This window comes from Ochotona curzoniae, unplaced genomic scaffold, assembly GCF_017591425.1.
Source record: "Ochotona curzoniae isolate NIBS_2020 unplaced genomic scaffold, NIBS_Ocur_1.0 contig_1014, whole genome shotgun sequence".
Taxonomy (NCBI): domain Eukaryota; kingdom Metazoa; phylum Chordata; class Mammalia; order Lagomorpha; family Ochotonidae; genus Ochotona; species Ochotona curzoniae.
Genome location: NW_024464920.1, coordinates 3,237,307 through 3,259,854, shown reverse-complemented (window position 1 = coordinate 3,259,854; position 22,548 = coordinate 3,237,307). Strand labels below are relative to the sequence as shown.

The window sequence follows — 22,548 nt, the reverse complement described above, 5'->3', positions numbered from 1 at the left end:
GTGTGCACTTGACCTAGGGATCAGGACTTGCCTATGAACCCCTTATCTTATCTTAACTACGTGTCAGACTCCCAAGCAGGGAGCTGCCAAGCAGGATGACTCACTGCCCGGGCCCCTGGGCCGCCTGTCCAGAGCCCACGGAACACACCATGCGGCCAGGTGCCCCTGCGGTACCTGAGCCCGAGCCTGAGGTGGAGAGGTCATAGACGAGGTCCTGCAGTGTTTTGTCCTTGGAGAGACACATCTCGCAGGAGGGGTCCTCCATGTCTAGCCTCTGACGGTTGTGGTAGACTCGCTGGTGGTGGTTGATGACCAGGAAGACCACGATGATGATGAGGAAGAGGAGGAACACAGGGCCCGCGATGATGCCCAGCAGCTCCACGGGGCCCCACATGGAATGGTGCTCGGGCTCCTTGAGATGGCCTGTGTCCAGGGAGAGGGAAAGAGGGAAGACCACGCTGACACAGGTTGCAGTGGCTTCCTTTGGCCTCCCCACACTTGTCCCCAAGTCACAAGGATCTCTTGGTGCTCAGGGCGCCCAGGTCCTTTGGTCTCTGGTTGGCCGGGGCTCACTGGTTGTGAACGCAACCTTCGACCCACTCTGTGTGTGCACCTGTGTCTGGGTCCTACTACCAGGCCAGCCCCCATGGGCACATGCCTCCCACCCAGCCTTCTGCAGTCAGTATCTCTCCCGCCTCCCCTCCCCGCAGGGCCATGGCCTCCAGTCCTAGGCCCACATCGCATCTGACGCCCTGTCCCCACACTTCCTTTATCCATCCTACATCTTCCATGGAGACCCCCACCTGGCGCTGGTACCTGTCACCATTGCCTGTGGCTGTCCTGTCCGCCTGGGGCACTCACCGCTGGGCACACGCAGGTCGATCCTGTTGCAGAGGTCTGTGTAACAGCAGTGGGTGTTGCGCAGGTCTTCGGAGCTCAGGCAGTAGAAGGGCTTCCCAGCCGGCACCAGCTCTACCTTGGGGATGCACGTGCGCACGTGGTGCTCCATCCCGTCCAGGTTGAAAATGGAGACCATGCAGGCCCCATCAGTCTCACACGTGTAGTTGGCCTGGAGGCAGCTGGTGCATGCACACAGCAGAGCTGCAGGAGATGGCAAGGGGTCAGGGGAGAGACCGCCACAGCTTGGTGAGGTCTCACCTGACTCCTTGTCCACACTCACCACACAAGGAGCCTGCGTGAGAGATGGGCTGGGCACAACCTTCCACCTGTTTGCTAAGCTCATACTCCCTTTTACAGAGATGTCTGCTGAAGATGCATCTGGGCCCTGCGGGGGCGGGACACCCTCCACATACACGTGCCACGAGAAGACACAGGACTACGGGTGGGCTCCTGGGAGATGGCATGGCCACCAAGGCCCTCCCCAGGCGGCATGGTTCCAGACGCAGCCCGTGAGCATTCCCACATTCTCTCCTGCTGCGTTCTTACACATCCTTCCAAACGCGGCTCACACGTCACTTCCTGGGCCAAGCTTCCCCTCACTGCTCAGCTCTTTTGCCCTTCTCCCTTTACTTGGTGGCAGGTGATCCTGGCTGCTGCGATGACAACCTCACCAAGCCTCGGAGGACGGGAGGAGACGGTGCACAGGAAAGGCTCCACTAGCCTAAGTGGTACATGGCAACATACGTATACACACACACACACACACACACACACACACACACACACACACACCACTACCACCACCACCACTACACACTTCTCATACCTCCGCAAGAAATGGGCTTGCCTGGGTATGCATCATGCCGAAGTGTGTACCACTGACAGGAAATGACTGTAAATTAATTTGGCGCCTCTGAAGCCAGTTCAGCAGCCCTGGCCTGCAATCCTCTATTTATCTGACTAACAAGAATAGCCCAGACGGCAACAGTTGCTTCTCCGTGGCGCTGTCTCCCATGAGCCTAACCTAGCCCTGACCTCTCGGGAGGGGCAGGAATGTGGCGTTGGCCACTGGAACGCTGAGGCTGGGCCGGCAGTGCTGAATGAAGCACTCACCGCCAGGGCATGGAGGTGGGCGGGCATGGACGGGGCTCTGCGAATAGCAGCGGGAGTGCGACTTTGCCACAGCTCCGGGCAAGGGGACCAACCCTGAGGACCAGCCCCTGCGGCGCAGGCTGCACAGTCTCCCTGTCTCTCTCCCATACTTCCTGGCTGTCGGCTGTCGACTCCCAAAGGCAGCTGCTGAGCATCCCGACATCAGGCCCTCCTCCCTTGGGCTCTCTAGTGCCCACAGACGCCCTCGCTGTTCCCACCTGGGGAGACAGGGAGAGGCAGCCCTGGCGGTGGCAGCAGCTCACAGCTTCTCGGGAGGACCTGTTGTGTCTGGGAGGAATTCCAGAACATGCAGCTACCTGCTGAAGGGCCCAGGCAGGTGATCTCTTAAAGGCAGGAAGTTTACGGCAGGTGCTCATTAGACAAGGATCCAAGTCATCAAAGGGAGAGATGGGAAGTAAATTCCTCCTCAGCGTCAGTCCCAGCCCCGGTGGGGTGAGCCGGCTCCGGGACCCTCCGCATTCCTCCTGCAGACACCTCAACCTGTTTCTTCTCTCACTGCCCTGACTGCTCCCCCTTCACTTCCTGACGCTCAGAACATGTGCGCACAGGCTCCATGCGGGGTGTGCCCCAGGGTTGCCTGCGGATTGCATGAGCTCTGTGAGGTGAAGCTGGAGGGGGACGATGGACCCACGATGGAGGGGACCCCTGTGAGCACCTCGAGATCTGGAAGGCCTTTCGGAAGCAGGACGCTGGCGGGAGCCCAGCAGTTAGAGGAGGCAGCACGGGGCTCCCGGTGAGCTACTGTGCTTGTGCTGGTTCACGGCCCCTTTCACAGTGATTCATTCTGGGTAAGGAACACACCCACACGTGGCTCATTATTTTTGGGAAGTACTTAAACAACCCTGGTGCAAGACAGGAAAGTGGTGAAATCTACATTAGATGGCACGGGGAGTGGAACTGGGTGACATGGCTTCGTGAGAAGGAAGTGGGTAGGGGGTCCCCACTCCTATCTGGACCTCCCATGCCCAGCCAGCAGTCAGTCCCAGGGAGGCAGCGGGAAGGCGGGCCAGGCACGGCACAGAAGGCTGGGCGTGTCGGTGCACTGTAGAGCGAGTGAGGAGCCTGGCAGCGATCCACGGTCACCACAGCCCTCACTACCGCCCACAACCCTGGCAAGGCCGAGTGCCCCCAGGTCATGGAGGCCTCACACCCCCACACCAGGCTCCACTGCTAATCACTCAGCCTTGAACCAGCTGTTCACCTTCTGGGGCCAGAGCTGTTGGTGCAGCGCACCTGCTGACCACTGGTTCTCACGGTGTAGGGCGTTTTTCTAAGCACTTATTACATTGTGGGTGCTCCGCAAACGCGAGCACCTCCTCCTGATGAGGGGAGAGGTAAGAATCACGTGATGAGAGCGCGTATCTGTGAGCACGCAACCCGAACGGACGGGATCGCAGTCTCAGCCTGGCCAGGGACGTAACGCAGGGTCAAGGGCAGGGCCCTGGGCCTCTTCCTCCTGACCAGCCGGCCAGGAAGAAGGGACTCGGCTAGGCACCCTCTAATGCCCAGAACCTGCCTTTCTCTACATGACACATCACCTCAGTGCCATACTCCACAGCTCGGTCGGGGCTTAGGACCCTGTTCCTGTGCATCTTAAATAAGACAGACCTTGTGGCCAATCTTCCTTTTTTCCCTCCACGACACAAAATAAGCAATAATAAAGTTATAAATGCATCAGAATTTACTCAGGTTCCACATCCTCAATCATCAACCTGAAGTCCAAGCTTGTCCACAGGCTCCGCCTGGACTGACGGATAAGAGTCCCGGTCAGTCCGTGGCACACGCTGTCTCACTGGGACCACACACAGAGAAACCCACCTGACCCCTCTCCCTTCCCTCCGCCCACCAACCAGAGAGGTGCACCCCACAGACATGACAGACCTGGGCCCTGGAGTCACAGAGGGGGGCGTGCCTACATGTCAGTAAGTCAGGACAAAGCCCTTTTGTTATGGAGATGTTTGTCAGTGGAACCTGGAAGGAAGGTTGCCCTGGCAGGGCCTGGCCTTGGCTGTGACGGCCAGGTATGCCCAGCATGTTCTGAGGCAGGCCACGGCAGGATCTGACTGGGGCTGGGTTCCGAGATGGCGGACAAACCCCAGCTTGGCAGGCTCTGTCCAGCTGCCCGCTGGGACGGCACCTAGTGGAGATGGGCCTCTAGGAAAAGATGGGGCACCGGGCGAGGCTGAGTTCCAGGCACCGCCTAACCGGGGCGGGGAGTCAAGGGGGTCAGACGCACCATCACGCAGCCTGATGCTGCACACCCAGCCTCGAGAGACCAGAGGTAGGGGCTGGCGCAGCCAGTAAAAGCCATCAACCTGTGACAATACCAGCATCCTCTAGCAGCCCCGGTTCAAACCCTGGCTGTTCCACTTCCAATTCAGCTGCCTGCTAACACGCCTGGGAAAGCAGTGCTCGTGCCCCCTGCTATCGGTGTGGGAGACCTGGATGCAGTCTGGGGTCTTTGACCTCAGCCTGGGTCAGAAGTGACTGTTGTGGCCATTTGGAGAGTGAACCAGTGGACAGAGCTTCTCTCTCTGTTTGTAATTCACCTTTTCAAATAATAAATAAAATTAAAAGGCTGGTGACATGCTGCCCCAGCTCTGTGTAAATAAGAGTTTTCCGCATTTGTGAGTTACTGCTGGGCTAGCACATCTCACACACAGTCCTCCCGGGCAGCGCTGGCCTGGCCAGGCACAAACATGCGCCTCAGTCGGCTCTCACCAGGCGCTAGCCCAGCTCTAGGGAAGCCGGTGCAGCCTGTGCCCTCCTGACTCCTCAAGGTGTTCCAATTTGGTCAGCTGTCCACCCCAGGAAGGTACAGCAGCCGTCAGACACCAGAACAATGGGACTATTTTAACGAGTCTCCCAACGTCGGGACAAAGACCACAGATCCGACGCCAGGACTGGGGATGGCAGTGCTGTACTCTGGCTTTGCCTCCCTCAAGCAAACGCTGTGCCAGCCTGCCATGCTTTCTTATCCAGAGTTTTCACAGTAGTTGTTCTTGTGTGAGCCCCACAGGAGTCAGAGAGCCCCCCGAAGACCAGGCAGTAAAGGATGTCCCGGGTCACGCCCCTCGGGTCTCCTGCCAGGTGCGGAGCCGCTAGCCTGCAGGTCACAGTGCATGGAGTGCCCTCAGAACGGGACTCGCTCCCCTGCAGGCAGTATGCCCACATGTGTATACACACACATACACATGTGTGCACAAACACTGGAAACCTCGACGTTTCTCCAGGAACTCCTTGTTTTGCATCAACCACACAGCCAACACTACAGTCATGGCACTTTGTCCCTGCTTTCTCGTTAACACGGTTCTAGGGTTCAGCACTGTGGTGCAGTGGGTTAAGCTACCACGTGTGATGCTGGCATTTCTCACGGGTGTCTGCTTGGCTGTTCCACTTCTGATTCAGGTTCCCACTAATGTGCCTGAGACAGCAGAGGAAGATGGCCCAGGTGGTTGGCCCCTGCTGCCCACCAGGGGAGATCTGGAAGGAATTCCAGGCTGCTGGCCTCAACATGGCCCAGCCTGGGGTGCTGTGGCCTTTTTGGGGAATGAAGCAGCAGCTGGAGAGTATCTTCCTGTTTCTCCTTTCAAGTAAACAAATACATCTTTTTACAAACATTTATTATACCAGTGCTAGTTCCTGTCATCATTTTCTTTTTAAAGATTTATTTATTTTAATTGGAAAGGCAGATCTACAGAGAAAGGGAGAGACAGAAAGATCTTCCAGCCACTGATTCACTCCCGAAGTGGCCACAACAGCCAGAGCTGAGCTGATCCAAAGTTAGGAGCCAGGAGCTTCTTCCAGGCCTCCCATGTGTGTGCAGGGTCCCAAGGCTTTGGGCCATCCTCTACTGCTTTCCCAGGTCACAAGCAGGGAGCTGGAAGGGAAGTGGAGCAGCTGGGACATGAACCAGCACCCATATAGGATCCCAGTACATGCAAGGTGAAGACTTTAGCCACTAGGTTATCATGGTTATCATGCTGGGGCCACCCCTGTCATTATTTTATTTTCATTTTCAAGATACAAAGGGACACAGACACACACACACACACACACACATACACACTGTCCCATCTGCTGATTCACTCCCAAAATGTTTTACCAGCTGCGGCAGGCCGGGTCTCTCACAGGGGTGGCGGGGGCCCAAGCTGCGTCCCAGCATCCTGAGCTGTCCCTGAAGGCAGAACCAGGACTCCCACCCGCCCCGCCCCCCGGTGGGGTATGTGGGAGTGGCGGGCTGTATCCAAGTGGCCCTGCCACACAGTCACCCTTCCTTCATGGTTGTCCACCGAGCCCACAGTGCCTGGGTTGACCGCAAGTTCCTGCTTTTGGCTTCCCTGGAAGGCGGCAGGGAATGGCTTAAGGGCTTGGTTTCCGACACCCACCTGGATGCCTTGGACTGAGCCAATTTAGCCCTACCTGCTGAGGGGCTGAATCAACACATGGAAGCTCACCATCTCTGATTCTAAAATAGGTAAAAATGTACAGGCCTTGTGGAGCTCTGAATGGCCAGATTCAGTTTCTCAACCTCTCTGGTCACACAACAATCTACTGCCTCAATGATTAGACTGTCTGGGCCTCAGGGCACCCGCTTTCCTGGGGGCGGGCGATGTTCCCGTGGGTTCAGGGACATCTTCTATCACTTATCCTAACAGGCCAGCCGACGGGCTTGTGGCTGAGGCATCACTCAGAGCAGGCCACGCCCCGTGGTCCTTGGCACTGCCAGGGCCCACTCCGAGTGGGCCCACACCAGATAGGCACTCCCAAAACGCCCAGGTGTGAGGACAACCGTCAGGTCATTCATGATGAGGGCCAAAAGAACATCACTGAACTTACGATTGTCACATACAAATCATCCCCCAAAAGTTGTGGCCCCCAAACCCTCCTCCACCCGGCCACTGCGTGAATGGGTGGCAGGGACCAGGAGTCCGGGCACAGCACCGGGGGCAGAGCCCGCACCCACTCCACACTGCCGGTCAGTCCGTTGGTGCTCTGCCAGACGCTCCTGCTTCAGGTGGTCTCTGCACGGGCTGGCCCAGGCCCTTCATGGTGCAGCAATGACAGCTGGCGACCCAGGGGCTAGGAGGCATGGAGTGCACCAGGCTGCAGAGGTGTCCTTGGAATGGCCTATGGCCTGTAAGTCACAACCTCACACCTGCCGTGACGCGAAGGGTGCAGGCACTCAAGCATCCACCGCCCACAGTTGAGTGGGGGAGCAAACACAGACACCCCCCCAGCGGTGTACTGGTGGCCTGTCGAGACTCCCTTGTAGAGCGCACACAACAGGAGATGCAATCGCATTTAAGAAGTACAGGGTGCCCCACGACTTGGGTTGATTAGGTCCGAAACGTGCACTGTGTTTGATCACTACTTATATTCAGAAGAAAGCAGTCTTTGTGGTTGGTCAGCGGCCTGTGAGCACAAGCTGGGCTCTCAACCTTGACCCCTCCAGGCCACCTGACCGCCTCAGCGTGGCCGTTCAGGCCAACCTGGGATACGTCTTTCCAAAGCAGACTGTCCCACTGAGACGGAGGAGCTGGCCCTTCTGGTTTCTCTGCCACCTCCTCCTTCCCCGAGAGCACTTTCAGGAGGACACAATTACACATCATGACTCACGGCCAGGACTCCAAGGCCAGCCGGCCCAAGTCCGAATCCGGCTTGGTCACCCGCTGGCTGAGCAACGCGGGCCACTTGATGCAGCTCGTCGGCCTCAGCTGCCCGGTTATAAAACGGGGACCAAAAGGGTCTTGGCTTTTGTAGGGTGGCATGAGAATGGGGCCCCCAGCTCTCAGCAAAGGGCCCCTACTGGGACATGCACGCTGCATTTCATGGTTGCAACTCCCTCTCGGCTGTCTCTCCTGACATGGAATGTTTTAAGAGACTGTTAATTTTTGTTGTAGTTGTTGTTATTGCTATTGGGATTTTCTGCAAATTAGATTTTTAAAAAAGATTTATTTATCCTTATTGGAAAGTCAGATATACAGAGAAAAGGAAAGACACAGGAAAAACCCTCCTTCCGCCGGTTCACTCGCCAAATGGCTGCAACGGCCAGAGCTGAGCTGATCCGAAGGCAGGAGCCAAGAGCTTCTTCCAGGTCCCCCGTAAGGAGCCAGAAGGGAAGTGGAGCTGCTGGGACATGAACCGACGCCCATACAGGATCCCAGCACATGCAAGGTGAGGACTTCAGCCACTAGGCTACCGTGCCAGGCCCTGCCAAGTTGTGTTTTAAACTGCCTGGAGGTCCACAATCTCATCACACACAAAAGTATCGCCTTAACACCCTTAATATGCTCTATGATGCTCAAGCAGCCTCTTAATATCCCCAAAGAATTTCTTGATGGTTGTTCAAACCTGGGTCCAAATAACATCCTTTCACTTTCTCTGTACCTGGTTAGAGAAGGTTCCTGAACCTCTCTTCCTCCAGGGCTTCCCTCTAGCTCTGACTGTCCTCACATACCTGTCGAAGAATCCAGACTGACTGGCCAACAGCTTCTCACACTCTGCTCTTGGTATCCGTCAACATGTCCCTCTCTCCTAGGAATTACTCATACATATTTACTTATTTGAAATGTGGAATCAAGAGAGAGGGAGAGACAGAGACAGCTCTTTCATCTGTGGGTTCACTCCCCAAATGATCTCAACAATTGGAACTGGGTCAGCCCGAACACCTGTGTCATCTCCACTGCTTTTCCTAGGTACATTAGCAGGGAGCTGGATCAGAAATGCATCAGCCAGGATGTGAAGTGACGCCCACATGGTGTTCCTGTTTGGCCATAACGCCAGCTGCATCTCCTAGTTATTTTCAACAAAGTAATGATTACAGGCTTTGGGCCCAGTGCGATGGCCTAGCGGCTAAAGTCCTCGCTTTGAAGGCGCCAGGATCCCATATGGGTGCCAGTTCTAATCCTGGCAGCCCTGCTTCCCATCCAGCTCCTTGCTTGTGGCTTGGGAAAGCAGTACAGGAAAGCCCAAGGCCTTGGGACCCTGCACCCGTGTGGGAGACCTGGAGGAAGTTCCTGGCTCCTGGCTTTGGATCGGCGCAGCACCGGCTGTTGCAGTCACTTGGGGAGTGAATCATCGGATGGAAGATCTTCCTCTCTGTCTCTCCTCCTCTCTATCTGACTTTCCAATAAAAATGAATAAATGTTAAAAGAAAAAAAGAACTACAGGCTTCATCTCATTCAGGCTCACCTTCGTGGCGACGCTGGCACAGTGAGGCCAACTTCACTCGGGGGGCATGGAATCGTTAGTTGCTCTGGGAAGCTAGTTCTGACTGCTACCGTGACTGCTACAGGAAGTCGGTCACGCCTCGGCTGTCCCAGCATCACTCTCCTGCTCCAGCCTCACTGTCTTTGGCACACGCGCACAGCCCCTGCATTTGCCCCGCTGGGCCACCCGGAATGACTCCAACACGTAAGGCAGAACTCGGTGTGCTTCCTGCGTAGCTCTCAGGCCACCTGCCCAAGGATGGGCTCTGAAAACTGCCCTGTCCCTCTCCCACCTATCTGAATCCGTGGAGTCTCCACAGCCTCTCCCATTTCACTGCCCTTGCCAGGTGGTCTTCATTGTGCCCCTGCTGATGCGGCTATGTTGATCAAGTGATGCCAGCACGCATAAATGGCCCTGACTTTGTCCAGCAAAGCTTGGGCTTCACCTCCGTGCCTCACATGGTCTGCGGTCTCTCATCTCCAACCTGCTGCCTCGTGCCCTGATTCTGTTCTTTCACGGTGGGCAATTCTTCTTGGGATGGAGGACTCCAGGTTTTGGTTTATGTAAGAACATTTTACTAGGTATTTTGGTTTTATAGATATGTGTGTGTGTGTGTTTATATATATTTTGTTCCCACTCTCCCACCATGAAAGTAATTCACATATCTTTGTTAATCACTTTCAGGCACCACGGAGGGCTAGGGTCCCTCGGGCTCTCCTGGAGGTCTTCCTATTACATTCCTCCATAGTTTCTTAAGTGTATAAAGGTCAGAAGACTTCTATTAATTATTTAATTTTTGCAAATTAGGGGATATGGAAAAATTGAATCCAATTTGTCTACCAAGATTAGTTAATTATAAATAACACACCTTAGCTGAATATATGTCTGTTTGACACATGACGTAAGATCCAAAGCAATCCCTATCAAAATCTCGGTGGGGCTTTTTATTCTGGCAGAAACAAACAAAAAAGATCATAAAATTCACATGGAGGGCCTAGCGTGGTGGCGCAGTGGCGCAGTGGTTAAGGTCCTCGCCTTGCTCGCCCGGGATCCCATATGGGCTCCGGTTCTGATCCCGGCAGCCCCGCTTCCCTTCCGGCTCCCTGCCTGTGGCCCGGGAAAGCAGTCGAAGACGGCCCAAGGCTTTGGGACCCTGCACCCGCGTGGGAAACCCAGAAGAGGCTCCTGGCTTCGGATCGGCATAGTATCGGCCGATGCGCTCACGTGGGGAGTGAATCATCGGACGGAAGCTCTTCCTCTCTGTCTCTCCTCCTCTCTGTATATCCACCTTTCCAATAAAAAAAAAATAATAAAAAAATAAATCTTAAAAAAAATAAAATTCACATGGAATTGTAAATAACTTTGTATGGCTCACTCTTAGAGCAAAAAACAAACAAACAGAAGAACGAAATCTGAACTCAGATTTGCCAGTTTCAAACTTACCATGAAGTTACAGTTATACAACAGTGTATCCTGGCAGAACAGACTGCCCAGAAAGAAACGCATATACTTAATGACTGACTGACACTGAACAAAAGTACCAATGGCATCGGGGCAGGGGAAAGTCTCTTCAACAGATGAAGCTGGGCCACTTGGCAGCATCTTACACCATGTGCAAGGATTAACCCAAAACAGATGACAGCCCTAAACACACGAGCTAACTCTAAGAAACACAGGTGAACTTGTCCATGGCCTCAGATGCTTTCAGATGTAGCACCAAAAACACGAGCAACAGATGGGAAAGCAGACAAACCTGACTTTCTTAAAAAGTAAAACTCCTGTGTACCAAAGAGCAGTATCAAGAGAGTTAAAGATAACCCACAGAATGAAAGAAAATATTTGCAAATCATATACTTGATCATGTTCTAACATGTGGGTTTTTTTTTAAAGCGTCTTTTACCAATTCAGCGTCTCCCTCTTTCAAACACCTAACTCAGTCTTTGAAAAACACCTCACAAAGGGGCTGGTGCTGTGGCACAGCGTGTAAAGCCACCACGTGTAGACCCACATCCCATATGCGCGCTGGTTCGAGTCCCTGTCAACCCAGCTCCCTGCTGATGCGCCTGGGAAAGCAAAGGAAAGCAAAGAGACCCCAGTGCTTGGGCTCCTGCACCCATGTGTGAGACCTGAAGGAAGCGCCTGGCTGCTGACTCCGGCCCGGCCCAGCTCCAGCCATTGCGGCCATCCAGGGCGTCAACTAGCAGAGATGGATATTCCTTGTCTCTCCCCACCCATTGAGTCTTTTCTCCATAACTTCTTTCAAAAAATAAGCCTTAAAAAATTTTCAAAAACCCCAGTATGACAAGTGAAAGAAGTCACATATTATGAATCTATTTACATGAAATAAAAATTTCATAAGATTTCAAAAGCAGAACAGTGGATCTCAGTGGCCGGGGCAGGGGGAGGGTGACTCATTCCTTTCAGAGAACTCCAGCACGATGAGGGCTTGTGCAGCCTTACGAAGGGACTGAACACCCCTGACCTGCATGCTTTTTCTAATGTTCATTTATTTTCATTTACTTGAAAGGCAGAGACAGACAGAGGTCTGGTTCGTGCCCGAAGCGTCTGCAACAGCCACGGCTGGGCCAGACTGCAGCTGCCAGGCGATGCCCAGCAGGGTCTCCACGTGTGGGGCGGGGGTCTGGGGGGTTGTGCCATCCCCTGCTGTCTCCCAAGATGCACAACAGCAGACAGCTAGACCGGGGGCGTGGCGGCCGGGACTCAACCCCAGCACTGCGGTGTGGAACGCCAGCGCCACAGCACGCACCGACTTGCACACTGAACTTAAGGTGGCTAAAACGGGGACATAGGCTGTGTGGTAGTGGCACACCCCCATCTCCTGACTGTCTGGGATGGAGCCTGCCCTTGGTCTTCCAACCCAGCTCCTTGCTGATGTGTAAGGGAGGCAGCGGAACATGGCCCACACGGGAGACCTGGATGACATTCCTGACTCTTGAGTTTCACCTGGTCCAGTCTGGCTCCTGCAGGCATTCGGGGGCCCAGTGAACCAGCAGATGGAAGATCTCTGCCTGCCTTTCAGATAAATAAAAACAAGTAAACATTCTCCCAAAGAGTGATTAAAATGGTATATTTTATGTATTTTTTTAAACCAAAATTAAAAACTACCATAAACCCATATTTGCAAAATGACATGCATCGCTTCAGTTATAAAAAACAGGAAACACTAATCCATGCATAGCCAAGTAACCTGGAGATGTGCGGCTGATAGGCTGGGTTCTTCCTGCACCCCTGATTCTCCCCACCTCCTGGATCCTCCAAAGTCCCTGGGGCTGGGGTCGGGGGACTAGCATCCTTTCCCTGGAACCAGGAAGCCTGAGGGGTGCCAGCTCCCCACTTTCATTAGTGTTACATACATTGCTGCCTTTGCTTTCTAATACGGAAAGGCCTGGTTGCTTTCCAGAGAGAGAGAGAGAGAGATGGTTCCACAGCTCCTGACAACTGCCAGAATGTTTATGAAAAATCTGGATCAGGTTTGAAAACTGAGGTGTCTACTGCTGAATGGTCACAAAAGAGAGGTAACGTTTCATTCTCCTAGAAAGGGAAGGGGGCGGGAAGCAACCCCGGGTTGGGGGACATGCATGGATGCTGTGCCCCAAAGAACTCCCCAGCCAGTGACACCAAGATTAGACTTCCAAGATACACTGAAACGAAACCCCAAGAGCTCCAGGACTCGAGAGCTCTCGCAACAGTATCAGATTTTACCTGTGCAGTCAGGTCAGGGCTATCTAGAAACAAACAAATGTGTTGGTCAAAAGCACTGGCGTAAAAACACAGCTGACTTAGCTAGGAGCAAATGAGCTTGGCATTTAAATGCAATCTGGGGAGGGGCTGGGCATGGTCCTCGTACCACAGAAAAGGTGGCTGAAGGGCCAGGGACTCCACGCTCCCTCCAATCTACGGAGTGCCTTTCCGACATGGTGCTTGGAGACAAACCCAGACCTAGAGAGCTGTTGCAACAAGTTCCACCTTCACTCTCAAGTCTAGAGAATGAGAGCTTTGTTCTCCTTCGAAAGAGATGTTTGATGTTTATGCTCAGGAGACCTGTCATTGCAACTTAATTTATGACCAACGGTAAACACCCTGACAGTTCTTGGAGGCCCACCTTCCACCCCAGGAGGATGTAAAGGAGAGCAGCATCACTATGGCAGGGTTAACCCAGTGTTCCTAGGGATCCCCGTGTGCAGACTCGGAGGCCACACGCAGACTCAGGACCAGGAACTTGGTATTTCTCCTTTACTCACAGCCAAGAGTGAACACGTAAGGCCGTTCTGTTCTCTCCGCTGCCTTCAAATGGACACACTTCTGGCTTGCTGGAGCAGGGGAGGGTGTTTCTCATTGGCATTTTCTTCCTGACCTATTTACTACTACAGCATGGGTTGGTGTGGCACAGACCACTCGTGCCACGGTTGTGAGTGAGAAGAGGGAGGGGCACGATCACTTCAGGCAACTGGGACAGTAAAGGAGCCAATCCAACAAACAAAAGCAAACTACTGAAGCTCAGATCAGGCTCCTTTGGCTGGAGTGTGACGTGTAAATGGTAGGACAGAGATGCAGGAGGTCAAGTCTGAAGAGAGCTGGTGCTAAGCAACTCGCCAATGTCCGTGGCAGTTTTGCCGGACCAGGCTGAGAACACATGTACGAAGCACCACCAGCGGGACACAATTTGGCAACTGCCTACCTGGGATTGTATCAAGAGGATGGAAAAGAATCAATTCAATTAAACAGACAGGTAGCATATGCGGGGCTCTGTGACAGGTTAAAGCCATACACACAGTTAGTCCTTGACTAAATCAATTTTTTGCGGGGAGAGTCGGGGGGCAGAGGGCAGGACAGCAAGAGGAGCATCTGCCAACAAGCAGATGTCCCCACGGCCGACACACACGGCGAGAGCAGAGGACGGGTGTGGGTGGAGGAGACAGGGGGCAGGGGACCCATGCCAGCTGGGGTCAGTTTAGCTGGGAAGAGGAAGGGGCGGGAGGAAGTGTTCAGTGAGCAGAGCAGGTAAGGGCAGAGGGCCATGAAGAACCACAGACAGAGCCAGCAGCCACCAAGTGCCAGCCAGAGCCGAGGGCGACGGGCAACACAAGGACAGGGCTGGACTCCTGAGGAGTTTGCAGTGGATTCTGGGGAGGCCATGGAAGCCATCACCAAGAGGGGGCGGGCATTATCAAGGTCGAATCCAGCAGTAGTAGAGGCTAGCACTGTGGTGCAGCGAGTTAAGCCACCGCCTACCACGGTGGTATTCCTGTATCTGAGCAACAGCGTGAGTCCCAGCTGCTCTGCTTCCAGCCCAGCTCCCAGTTAATGCTCCAACACGACCCAAGCGCTTTGGCTCCTGTTCCCCGTGTGGGAGCCTGGGGTGCAGTTCTGGGCCCCTGGCTTCAGTTTATACTAGCCTTAGCAGTTGCAGTCATTGAGGGAGCAAACCAGGGGATGAAAGAGCTCCAAACCTTTCTGTTCAAATAAGTGTATTTTTCTAACCCAGCACTTCAAGAGTTCCTATGGGAGGCGGAGGGCACAGCGCCTGCAAGAAGACCACTGGACCAACAGCTCCACAGGACACTGTGACACGCAGGACTGCCAGCATAAGCCTGGCATTCAGATGGTCCTGACGCTCTTGTCCGTGACAAGGGACAGGAGCACCTCCGAGGGTAGGCGTGCCTGGCACCACGCAGGCCGTGCGGGTGTCGGTGAACAGTCAGCACATTAAAGCCTTCTACTACCGTGTCATCGCAATGAACCAGGTGCCCAGCATCCTTGGCACGTGGTGGCAATTCAGCAAGAGCAGTCTGTCCAGCTGTCTGTGTGTGGGCTCTTCGGGTACCAGGACAGGTCCTTTCTTCAAGGTCCCCCTCACACCTAGCTGGGCACTGGACACAACTAGTATGCCAGCAGTGAACGTGGACTGATGCCGACTCCACTCTGCCCACCTCCACAGGAAGTCACGGGCGAGCTTGTACCAAGCCAGTGCATGACAGCCTGGAGTGAGGTGGGCGCTCTCGGGAGGCAACATTCAATTCCAAGGCTCAGACAGCCCAGTAGCAGAGAGACTGGTGGCACAGCTCGGGGACCCTGTACCCCATGCCAGAGCATCTAGGATGAGAGTGCTGCTTCCACTTTAGAACCATCTTCCTGCTAACAGGCAAACTGGAGGAGGCAAATGACGGCCCAAAGCCTTGAGTCCCTGCACTCCTTTGGGGGACCCGGAGGAGTGCCAGACTCCTGGCTTCAGCCCGGCACAGCCCTGGCTACTGTGGGCCTCTGGGAAGGGAAGTTCTCTCACTCTTTCAAATAAACTGAACTCCAAGGAGCCCCCCATCCCTTATCCCCTCCCAACACTCAACTCATGAATAACTGCAAGAAAAGGTGCATGTGGCTCAAGGACTTGTACGGGACACTGGGCACGACACTCCAAACCCGCAGGCCTGCCTTGGGCTAGTGCTCATTCCTCCCCTCTCCTGCTTCCCTTCTCCTCACCAGCCCTTTCCGCAGCCCAGCCGCCACGTCCACTGTGCACTCCTGCAGGCCACGAGCCCAGGTACAGCACCAGTATGACTGGTGGCTGTCAGCTGGGGCTGGGCTCCCTTTTCCAAGCTTACTAGTCCTTAGCAAAAAACCCTTACAGCTGAAGGCCTGAGGTTACCCCCCAGCCTACACCTTCCCCCATACACACACCCATACACACACCTCGATTCTGTCTGCCTCCCAGCAGTTAGTCTGGACTCCTCTCCCCAGCTTCAGCCTGCTCACCACCCCCTTGTCACAAGCTCCCCAGGACAGACAGTTCACAGCTAGAGCACCTGTGGTTTCCTCTCCCACCACCAGCAGAGGAACCTGTTTCGGAGCTTCTAAGGGGCAGGTCCACTGTGGAGGTCAGTGACCCGGACCCGAGTTACACCTGCTCAGCCACTTCCTGCCAGTCACTAGCCTAGCTGTCATTGAGTAACCAGGGGCCCAAGGGCTGTAAATCTCCGCCCTCAGGGAGCAAGGGGGCAGGGAGGAAGGGGACAGACTGAGTAGGGCGTGGTCACCATGGTGTGGCTCCGCCCCAAGGCAAACTTCATCACCACAGCAAAGATACTGTGTCTATACACTGGGGTCAGCTTGCGTTGCCCAGAGTCTGCAACTGGGACCTCCAACCATAGGTCTCACAACTCAGAATCAGTGCAGCCACCCAGGGGATCTCCGCAGCCCCCACAAACTGTGGCTGCGCAGCCCCAAGGAGGCGTGGTCGGGCCCCTTCATCCACAAAGCATTCCATATCCCCGAATCATCCTACTTCTTAAAATCCACCGGTCATGCATCCAACTCCAAAATAATGCCTGTGGTACTTCTCTGGTCATCTGAGGACACACGTGGGGGAGCGAAAGACCAAGTCACCCAGCACGCATGTCGTGGGCTGAGGTCAAGCAAGGCAACACGCTGCCTTCTGGGCTCGGTTCTCACACTAGAAACATCCCCTGCTTCCTACCAGCCCTTCTGCTGGCTCAAGCCATCCCGGGCCAGCATCAGAGCTGCCCACCTTCCTGAGGAAGCCCCTTACATGGAACACACACCTGCTGGGACATCCTCGGTTCAGGCTTGCGTTTACCCACGGTGGTGGTGGGGGTCCGCTGTAAGCTGATGGGTCAGGAATGTGTCAAGCAGGTGTCTTTAAACGAGCTCCAAAGGCAAGGCTGGGCATGGGTCACGTGCTGGAGATGCCGACCCTGCACCTTCCCTGGCAGTAACAGTTTGGGCACCAGCAGCTGCTTCCGAGTGAGACCAGCCCCCTTCCATGGCCGGAGCATGCTCTGACACAGCCCCCTGCTCTACTTTGTGCCTGATAATTCTGTTTCCTCACTCATTTCCAACTGAGCCGCTGTAGTTGTCAGTCAGCTCTGTAACAGCAGAGACCTGGGGACTTTTATTCAGCTCATTCTTTTCTTTTCCTCTGTCAAAAGTTGCTCCGGGGACACACGCAGGTGACCCAAAGAACGAGGAGAGTTCGTTCCTATGTGCCAGTGTGTATAAACATTAGGGGTTGTGAGACACTTCACAGGGAACAGCAATTTCTTTCACTAGAACGCAAAATATTTAGCAAGACAAACGTAGCCTTGAGAGCAGGTGGAAAAGACAGGAAACCTACAAATGTAACTGGAGTGGCCCAAACCCAGAGGGCAGGTGAGACCACAGGACGGGGTGGTGTGGAAACTTCTCAGCTGACTCCCCCCTGGCACCCAGACAGTGAAGAAGGAGTGAGGCACCCGGCTGGGCATCCAGGACCAAGAGGCCAGTGGAGGACAGCGGCGGGAAGCAGCAAGCAGCCTGGGGCAGAGATGACTGAAAACCCGCAGGAGTCCAGGGCCCAGGTGCTCCACCCCGCCCCAAAGAGGGGCCTGTGTGTGAGGCGTGAGGAGATTCCAGCACGGCTATACGTCCCACACCAGAAGGACAGATGACAAAGGGGACTTTCTCTTCATAAAAACAGAAGGAAGTGAGATAGAGCCCTCTGACATCAACTACTGCAACAGACAACGCAAGAACTCAAGCCAGAGAGGCAGTTTCATAACTAATGTTCACTTCTGCTCAGGCAACACACACACACACACACACACACACACACAAGTGTACGCAATAAAGGTGTCAAAAACAAACAAACAAACAAACCCAAAAGAAAACTCGCTTCAAGGGTCTAGCTGAGCCTCTGAAACCATAGAGGTCTGGGACGCCAGCGACCTGAGAAGGCCGCTCCACCTGCACGCCCCGCGCCCCGGCTGCCTGTGGGAACAGCCTGCAAATGTAATTCAACTCACGCTCCCAACGCAACAAGCAGGCTCGCACAGGACACGCTGGGAGTGGCAGCGGTGGCGGGCGGCGTCTCCGCGTCTCCTCCTGCTCACTGACTGATTCATATTTTGGGAGCAAGGTTACAATTAGCTCACCGGTGTAGAATAAACCTATTTATAAATGCAGCAGTCCACCTGCAAAGGCACCAGCCTGCACAAAGGCTGCTGCAGGAACTGAGACCCGAGACCCAAGAGTGGCTTCCTCCCCTGCCGTTGCCAAGCGCGGCGGTGGTGGCTGGTGGTGGCTTCCCAAGGCCCTTCGAGGTGCAGCCACATATTGTCCACCTGCCTGGGTTGGCTCTTGGGGCCGCCTCTCTCTCTCGGCCTCCATGTTCTTATGTAACATTTACATAGTGCCATAAACATGCCTTGGGTTGCGTATGAGTTAAAATGTTGCCAAACCATTAAGGCCTTAAAGCAGGTCACTCCCTCCGGACTGGCTCTGATTAGCACAGGTAGCCTGCCCAGTGCAGAGGGGGGATTTGGGGTTGGGAAGCATGACGAGAGGAGGGTGGAAAAGCCTGCCCAGGGGCAGATCCGAACTTGAGGCAATCTGAACCAAGACTACAAAGAAAGCAACAGAACAAGAGGAGAAATGAACCCCACACTGCCTTATGGTGCTTCTATCAATCACAGTGCACGTTACTCTGCCCTGTAAGATAAAAAGTAACCCAACAGCACTTATTCGCTTTAGTCAGTGACTGTGTCTAAAAATACCTCCGCCAACTGGCTATCAGTTAGCCAGTGGCTCCAGGGAGGCCCCAGCAAGAGCCACCCGGAGTACTTCCTTGCTTTACCATGGGACAACTGAGGCAGGTGCAGGATAGCAGGACCAAGGACCACCTGGATGGAAGGGAGCCAAGGCAGCCGGCTCTTTCTCCACTGACTATAACTATAACCTTTCACGGAGTGACTGGCCATTTTCAGTTTGTTTGTTTGTTTGTTTGAAATCACATTTGCTCCAGGAGCTGTCTTAACAAAACTAATCCCCGGGTCCCTCTTCCCGCACAGCACTCCGCACTTCCCATCCAAGTCCACTCCACAAAACCACCAGACCGGTTCCCAAGCTGAAACTCACACACAACCTCCAACCAGGTCTTTCCTTCTTGCTTCTGTTCTAACACGCCAAACTCACGTCCTCCAGCTACCAACTCAATGTCACTTTTTTTTTTAATTACTCATGTAAACATTGCAAAGCCCAAGCTCTTCCCAGGTGGTACAAGCATCAGATGGATACTATTTGTAACCTTTCGAAGTCCCAGGTAATTCATTAAGGAACAGGATCCTCTCTCCTTTCACTGCCCCTTCTCCCAGGTGCAAGGAGCCGGCATCAGAGCCGTCTGGCTTGCTCACTTCTCCAGACCTTGGAGGGGAGCTCCATGTTAACACAAGCCAGGGGGTGCCGGGGTGTGGGAAATTGGGAATCAGCTTCTTGGTCTACCACAGCCTCTCCTCTTTCCCAGAAGTGACTTCTAACTCTGCCTTTTGCAACAGTGGTCTCCGTAGCCTGCACTGCTGGCAGCTCCACACATCCCGGAAAACACTGTAGTGTCTGGCCAAGAAGCTTAAAGGCCTTCAACAATGTTTGCTGGACACACAACCTCATTTCCAATTTGCCAAAAATAAAGAAAGGAATTCCCTCTAACGTCCACTCACCCTCACCCCTCAGCAAACATCCATTATAGGAAGGTATGGGACATAATAATAAATAAACAAAATCTCTGCCCCTTCCAGGGCCAGTGGGGTTATCAAATTAAATGCTGAGAGCAGCAATAAGGAGCACCCCACAGCCACTCTGTCACATCAGCAAGGAAACCATGAAGAAAAAAAAATCTCGGATGTGTGATGGGCAGGAGAATTCCTACACAGAGCAAATGCCAGGCAAACCTGGGGGGTGCAGGCCTCCTCACCTCCCCCAGCCACTAGGAAAACACCAGGTCACACCTTCCACACACAGCCTCAAGGGGAAAGACCCAGCACGTCGCAATTCAGCACAGATCCAACTGGGACCACCCCCAGACGGGCACCCCAACCTTCACGCTGTTTATCAGGTGCTCCCCCTTCCAAGCTGTGGTGGTTACCTGCACCCCAGGAACACACGAGGAGCTTACTACTGGCAGCAGCATTAGCCAGTGAACAAAGACCCGGCTGCACACAGCCCACACCCCCAGCAGCAAACATCAAAGCCCAGGGAACACCAACTTGTTTTGTTTTTTTTCGAGGCGCCAGAGTGAGGTGCAGTGATACACTTCAGAAGCCTGCAGCCACCTGACACGGTTGGTCACCTGAGGTGTCTCCCCACCCCAGCCCAGCCAGGCCCCCTCCGCACAGAGCTGTAAGGCTAAGGGTCTCCCCCTCCCCCGCCCCACGGGGGCTCTCTCCCATGTCCATCGGCAGGTCAGTAAACCAACTGCCAAATATAACCTTAATGGGCCACCCCAATGCCACCTTTAGGAAGGCACCCCACCTTCCAAAAGCCCTGTCAACAACACGCCCACCCGGTACGCGGAGCCCACCTCCAACCTCCACCGGCGGGCAGGCTGGGGCTGGTAGCAGGCGCCGCGCGGGCTGTGGGGTGGTGGAGGGGGGCCGGCGGCTGGTGGACACACTGGCAAGAGGGAGAGGGAATGGAAAGGCAAAATAGTGACCAGGGCTGGGGAGATGGCCGTGGGGGTGGGGCGGGGGAGGCGGGCAGGTTCTAGGGTTTCACCTGAAAGGCGACCGCCACAGCCAGCCGCTGAATGGGCCCCCTGGGGTGGGGTGGGGTAGGGTGAGGTGGGGGAGGCGGAGTGCAAACAGACCCAGCCTCCGAGGAGCCAGGGGCCCCGGCTGCCGCGGGAAGGTGTAGGGCCCAGCGCCTCCCACTTGCTCCCAACAGCGTCCATAGGGCATGATGGAAGGGGGGTGTTGGGGCTAGGCTTGGGCAAACGTGTGGCTCCCTCACCCGGAGCATCAAGGAGGGCGGGGGGACAAGCTCCCTTCCGCACCCCCCACCACCGCCCCGAGTTGCACGAGCAGAAAGAAAGGTGGCAGACCTCTCCCCTCCAACCTGCAACGCGCGAGGACCCTTCCCACCAGGGTCCCTTGGAGAAACCAAGACCATCCCCACTACCCGCACCATACATCCCGCCACGGCCTGAACCCCACAATCTTGGCGGGAGAAGAGGTGCCCCCTCCTCGACCACCACCAGGAGCATCTTGGAGCCAAGGGGCCACTGTCCCCAGCCCCTGGACAAGCCGAAAGGCAGAAACCGCGGCGCTGCCCCCAGGCTCGCAGACGCCGGCCAGCCAGCCAGCCCGGCGGGGGTCCCCAGCGCGGAACCTGAGGGCAGTAGGGGGTGGGGGACAGTGCCGGGGGGCGCGACCCCCCTACCACCACCGAGAGATTGCTCGCTTGCTCGCTCGGCTCCAGCTCCTCCTGGAAGGGAGAAGAGAGCTCGGGTCCCCGGGGCCCGGTCGAGCTCGGCCGCGCCGGCGGCGGTGGCGAAGCGGCCGCGCCTCGGAGATCAGGAGAGGCTTGACGGACCGGGTCACCCCGGACACCTCGCGCCCCCCGCCCGCCCGGCCATATTGTGCGCGTGGGGAGAAGGGGGGCGCGCCGTGGAACCGCGGCCGCAGCTCCAAAGGCCTCGCCCTCGCCCGGCCCCCCTCTCCATCCCAGCCGCCGCCCCCACCCCGGGACTCACCCTGGATCCCCCGGGGCCCGGACCCGCCGCTGCCGGCGAGCAGGAGGACGACGAAGGGGAAGAAGGAGGAGGCTCCGGCCGACTCCGCCATAGTAACCGCCGCCGCCGCCGCAGCCCAGCAGCGCCCAGCGCGCGCGCGCGCCCCCGGCGCCTCCCCTCCTCCCTCCGTCTCCTCCGCCCGGCGCCGGCACGTGCGCTCCCGGTCGAGCCGGCGCCGCGGCCGTTCGCGCGCGCCCCCGAAGGGCGGGGCCCGAGGTGCGCGCGGGCGCCCGCCTTAAAGGGGAGGGTCCCCGGCCAGAGGGGTGGGCGGGGTTCGCGCGCGGGCCGGGCGGCGGCGGGAGGAGGAGGAGGAGGCCGGAGCCGGACGTGCAAAGCCTCCGCCCCGCTCCTGGCAACCTGCCCCCCACGCAGCCGCCGGGTTACCTTATCGGCACCAATCCCCGCCCCGAGCCGAGCCTGGCGAGAAGCAGGAGCGACCGTGCGCCCCCGCCGCCGCTGAGCCGGAACACCGACCCCCGCACCCCAGACCCCCCGTGGCTTGCCACCGGGGTCCCCGCTGCAGGCTCCTGACCCTACCCCCCCGCAGTCCGGCGTGCACGCTGCTTCCAACAACACGGCCAGGATTTTTTTTTTTTTTTTTTCAGTGCTGCAGCCCAGTCTGGGGCCTGCCTGGGCTCTGTCCTCCTCCGGGTCTTGGGAAGCCCAGGAGGTCGCTGTCTGGCTGCCAA

The 22,548-nt window shown here is 55.8% G+C and overlaps 1 protein-coding gene across 2 annotated transcripts in view; it reads right to left on the bottom strand.

Moving 5' to 3' along the window:
• The window catches only part of LOC121155885 (activin receptor type-1B), a 35,653-nt gene extending 13,716 nt beyond the window's left edge, over nt 1–21,937 (bottom strand). For both annotated transcript variants that reach the window (XM_040979355.1, XM_040979345.1), the window contains exons 1-3: nt 21,821–21,937; nt 862–1,101; nt 175–423 (exon numbers count right to left, since the gene is read on the bottom strand). In XM_040979355.1, coding sequence (XP_040835289.1) covers nt 175–423; nt 862–1,101; nt 21,821–21,911 — 580 coding nt within the window. In that variant the 5' untranslated portion in view covers nt 21,912–21,937. The remainder of the gene's footprint in view (nt 1–174; nt 424–861; nt 1,102–21,820) is intronic.
• Nucleotides 21,938–22,548: the final 611 nt, after the last annotated feature.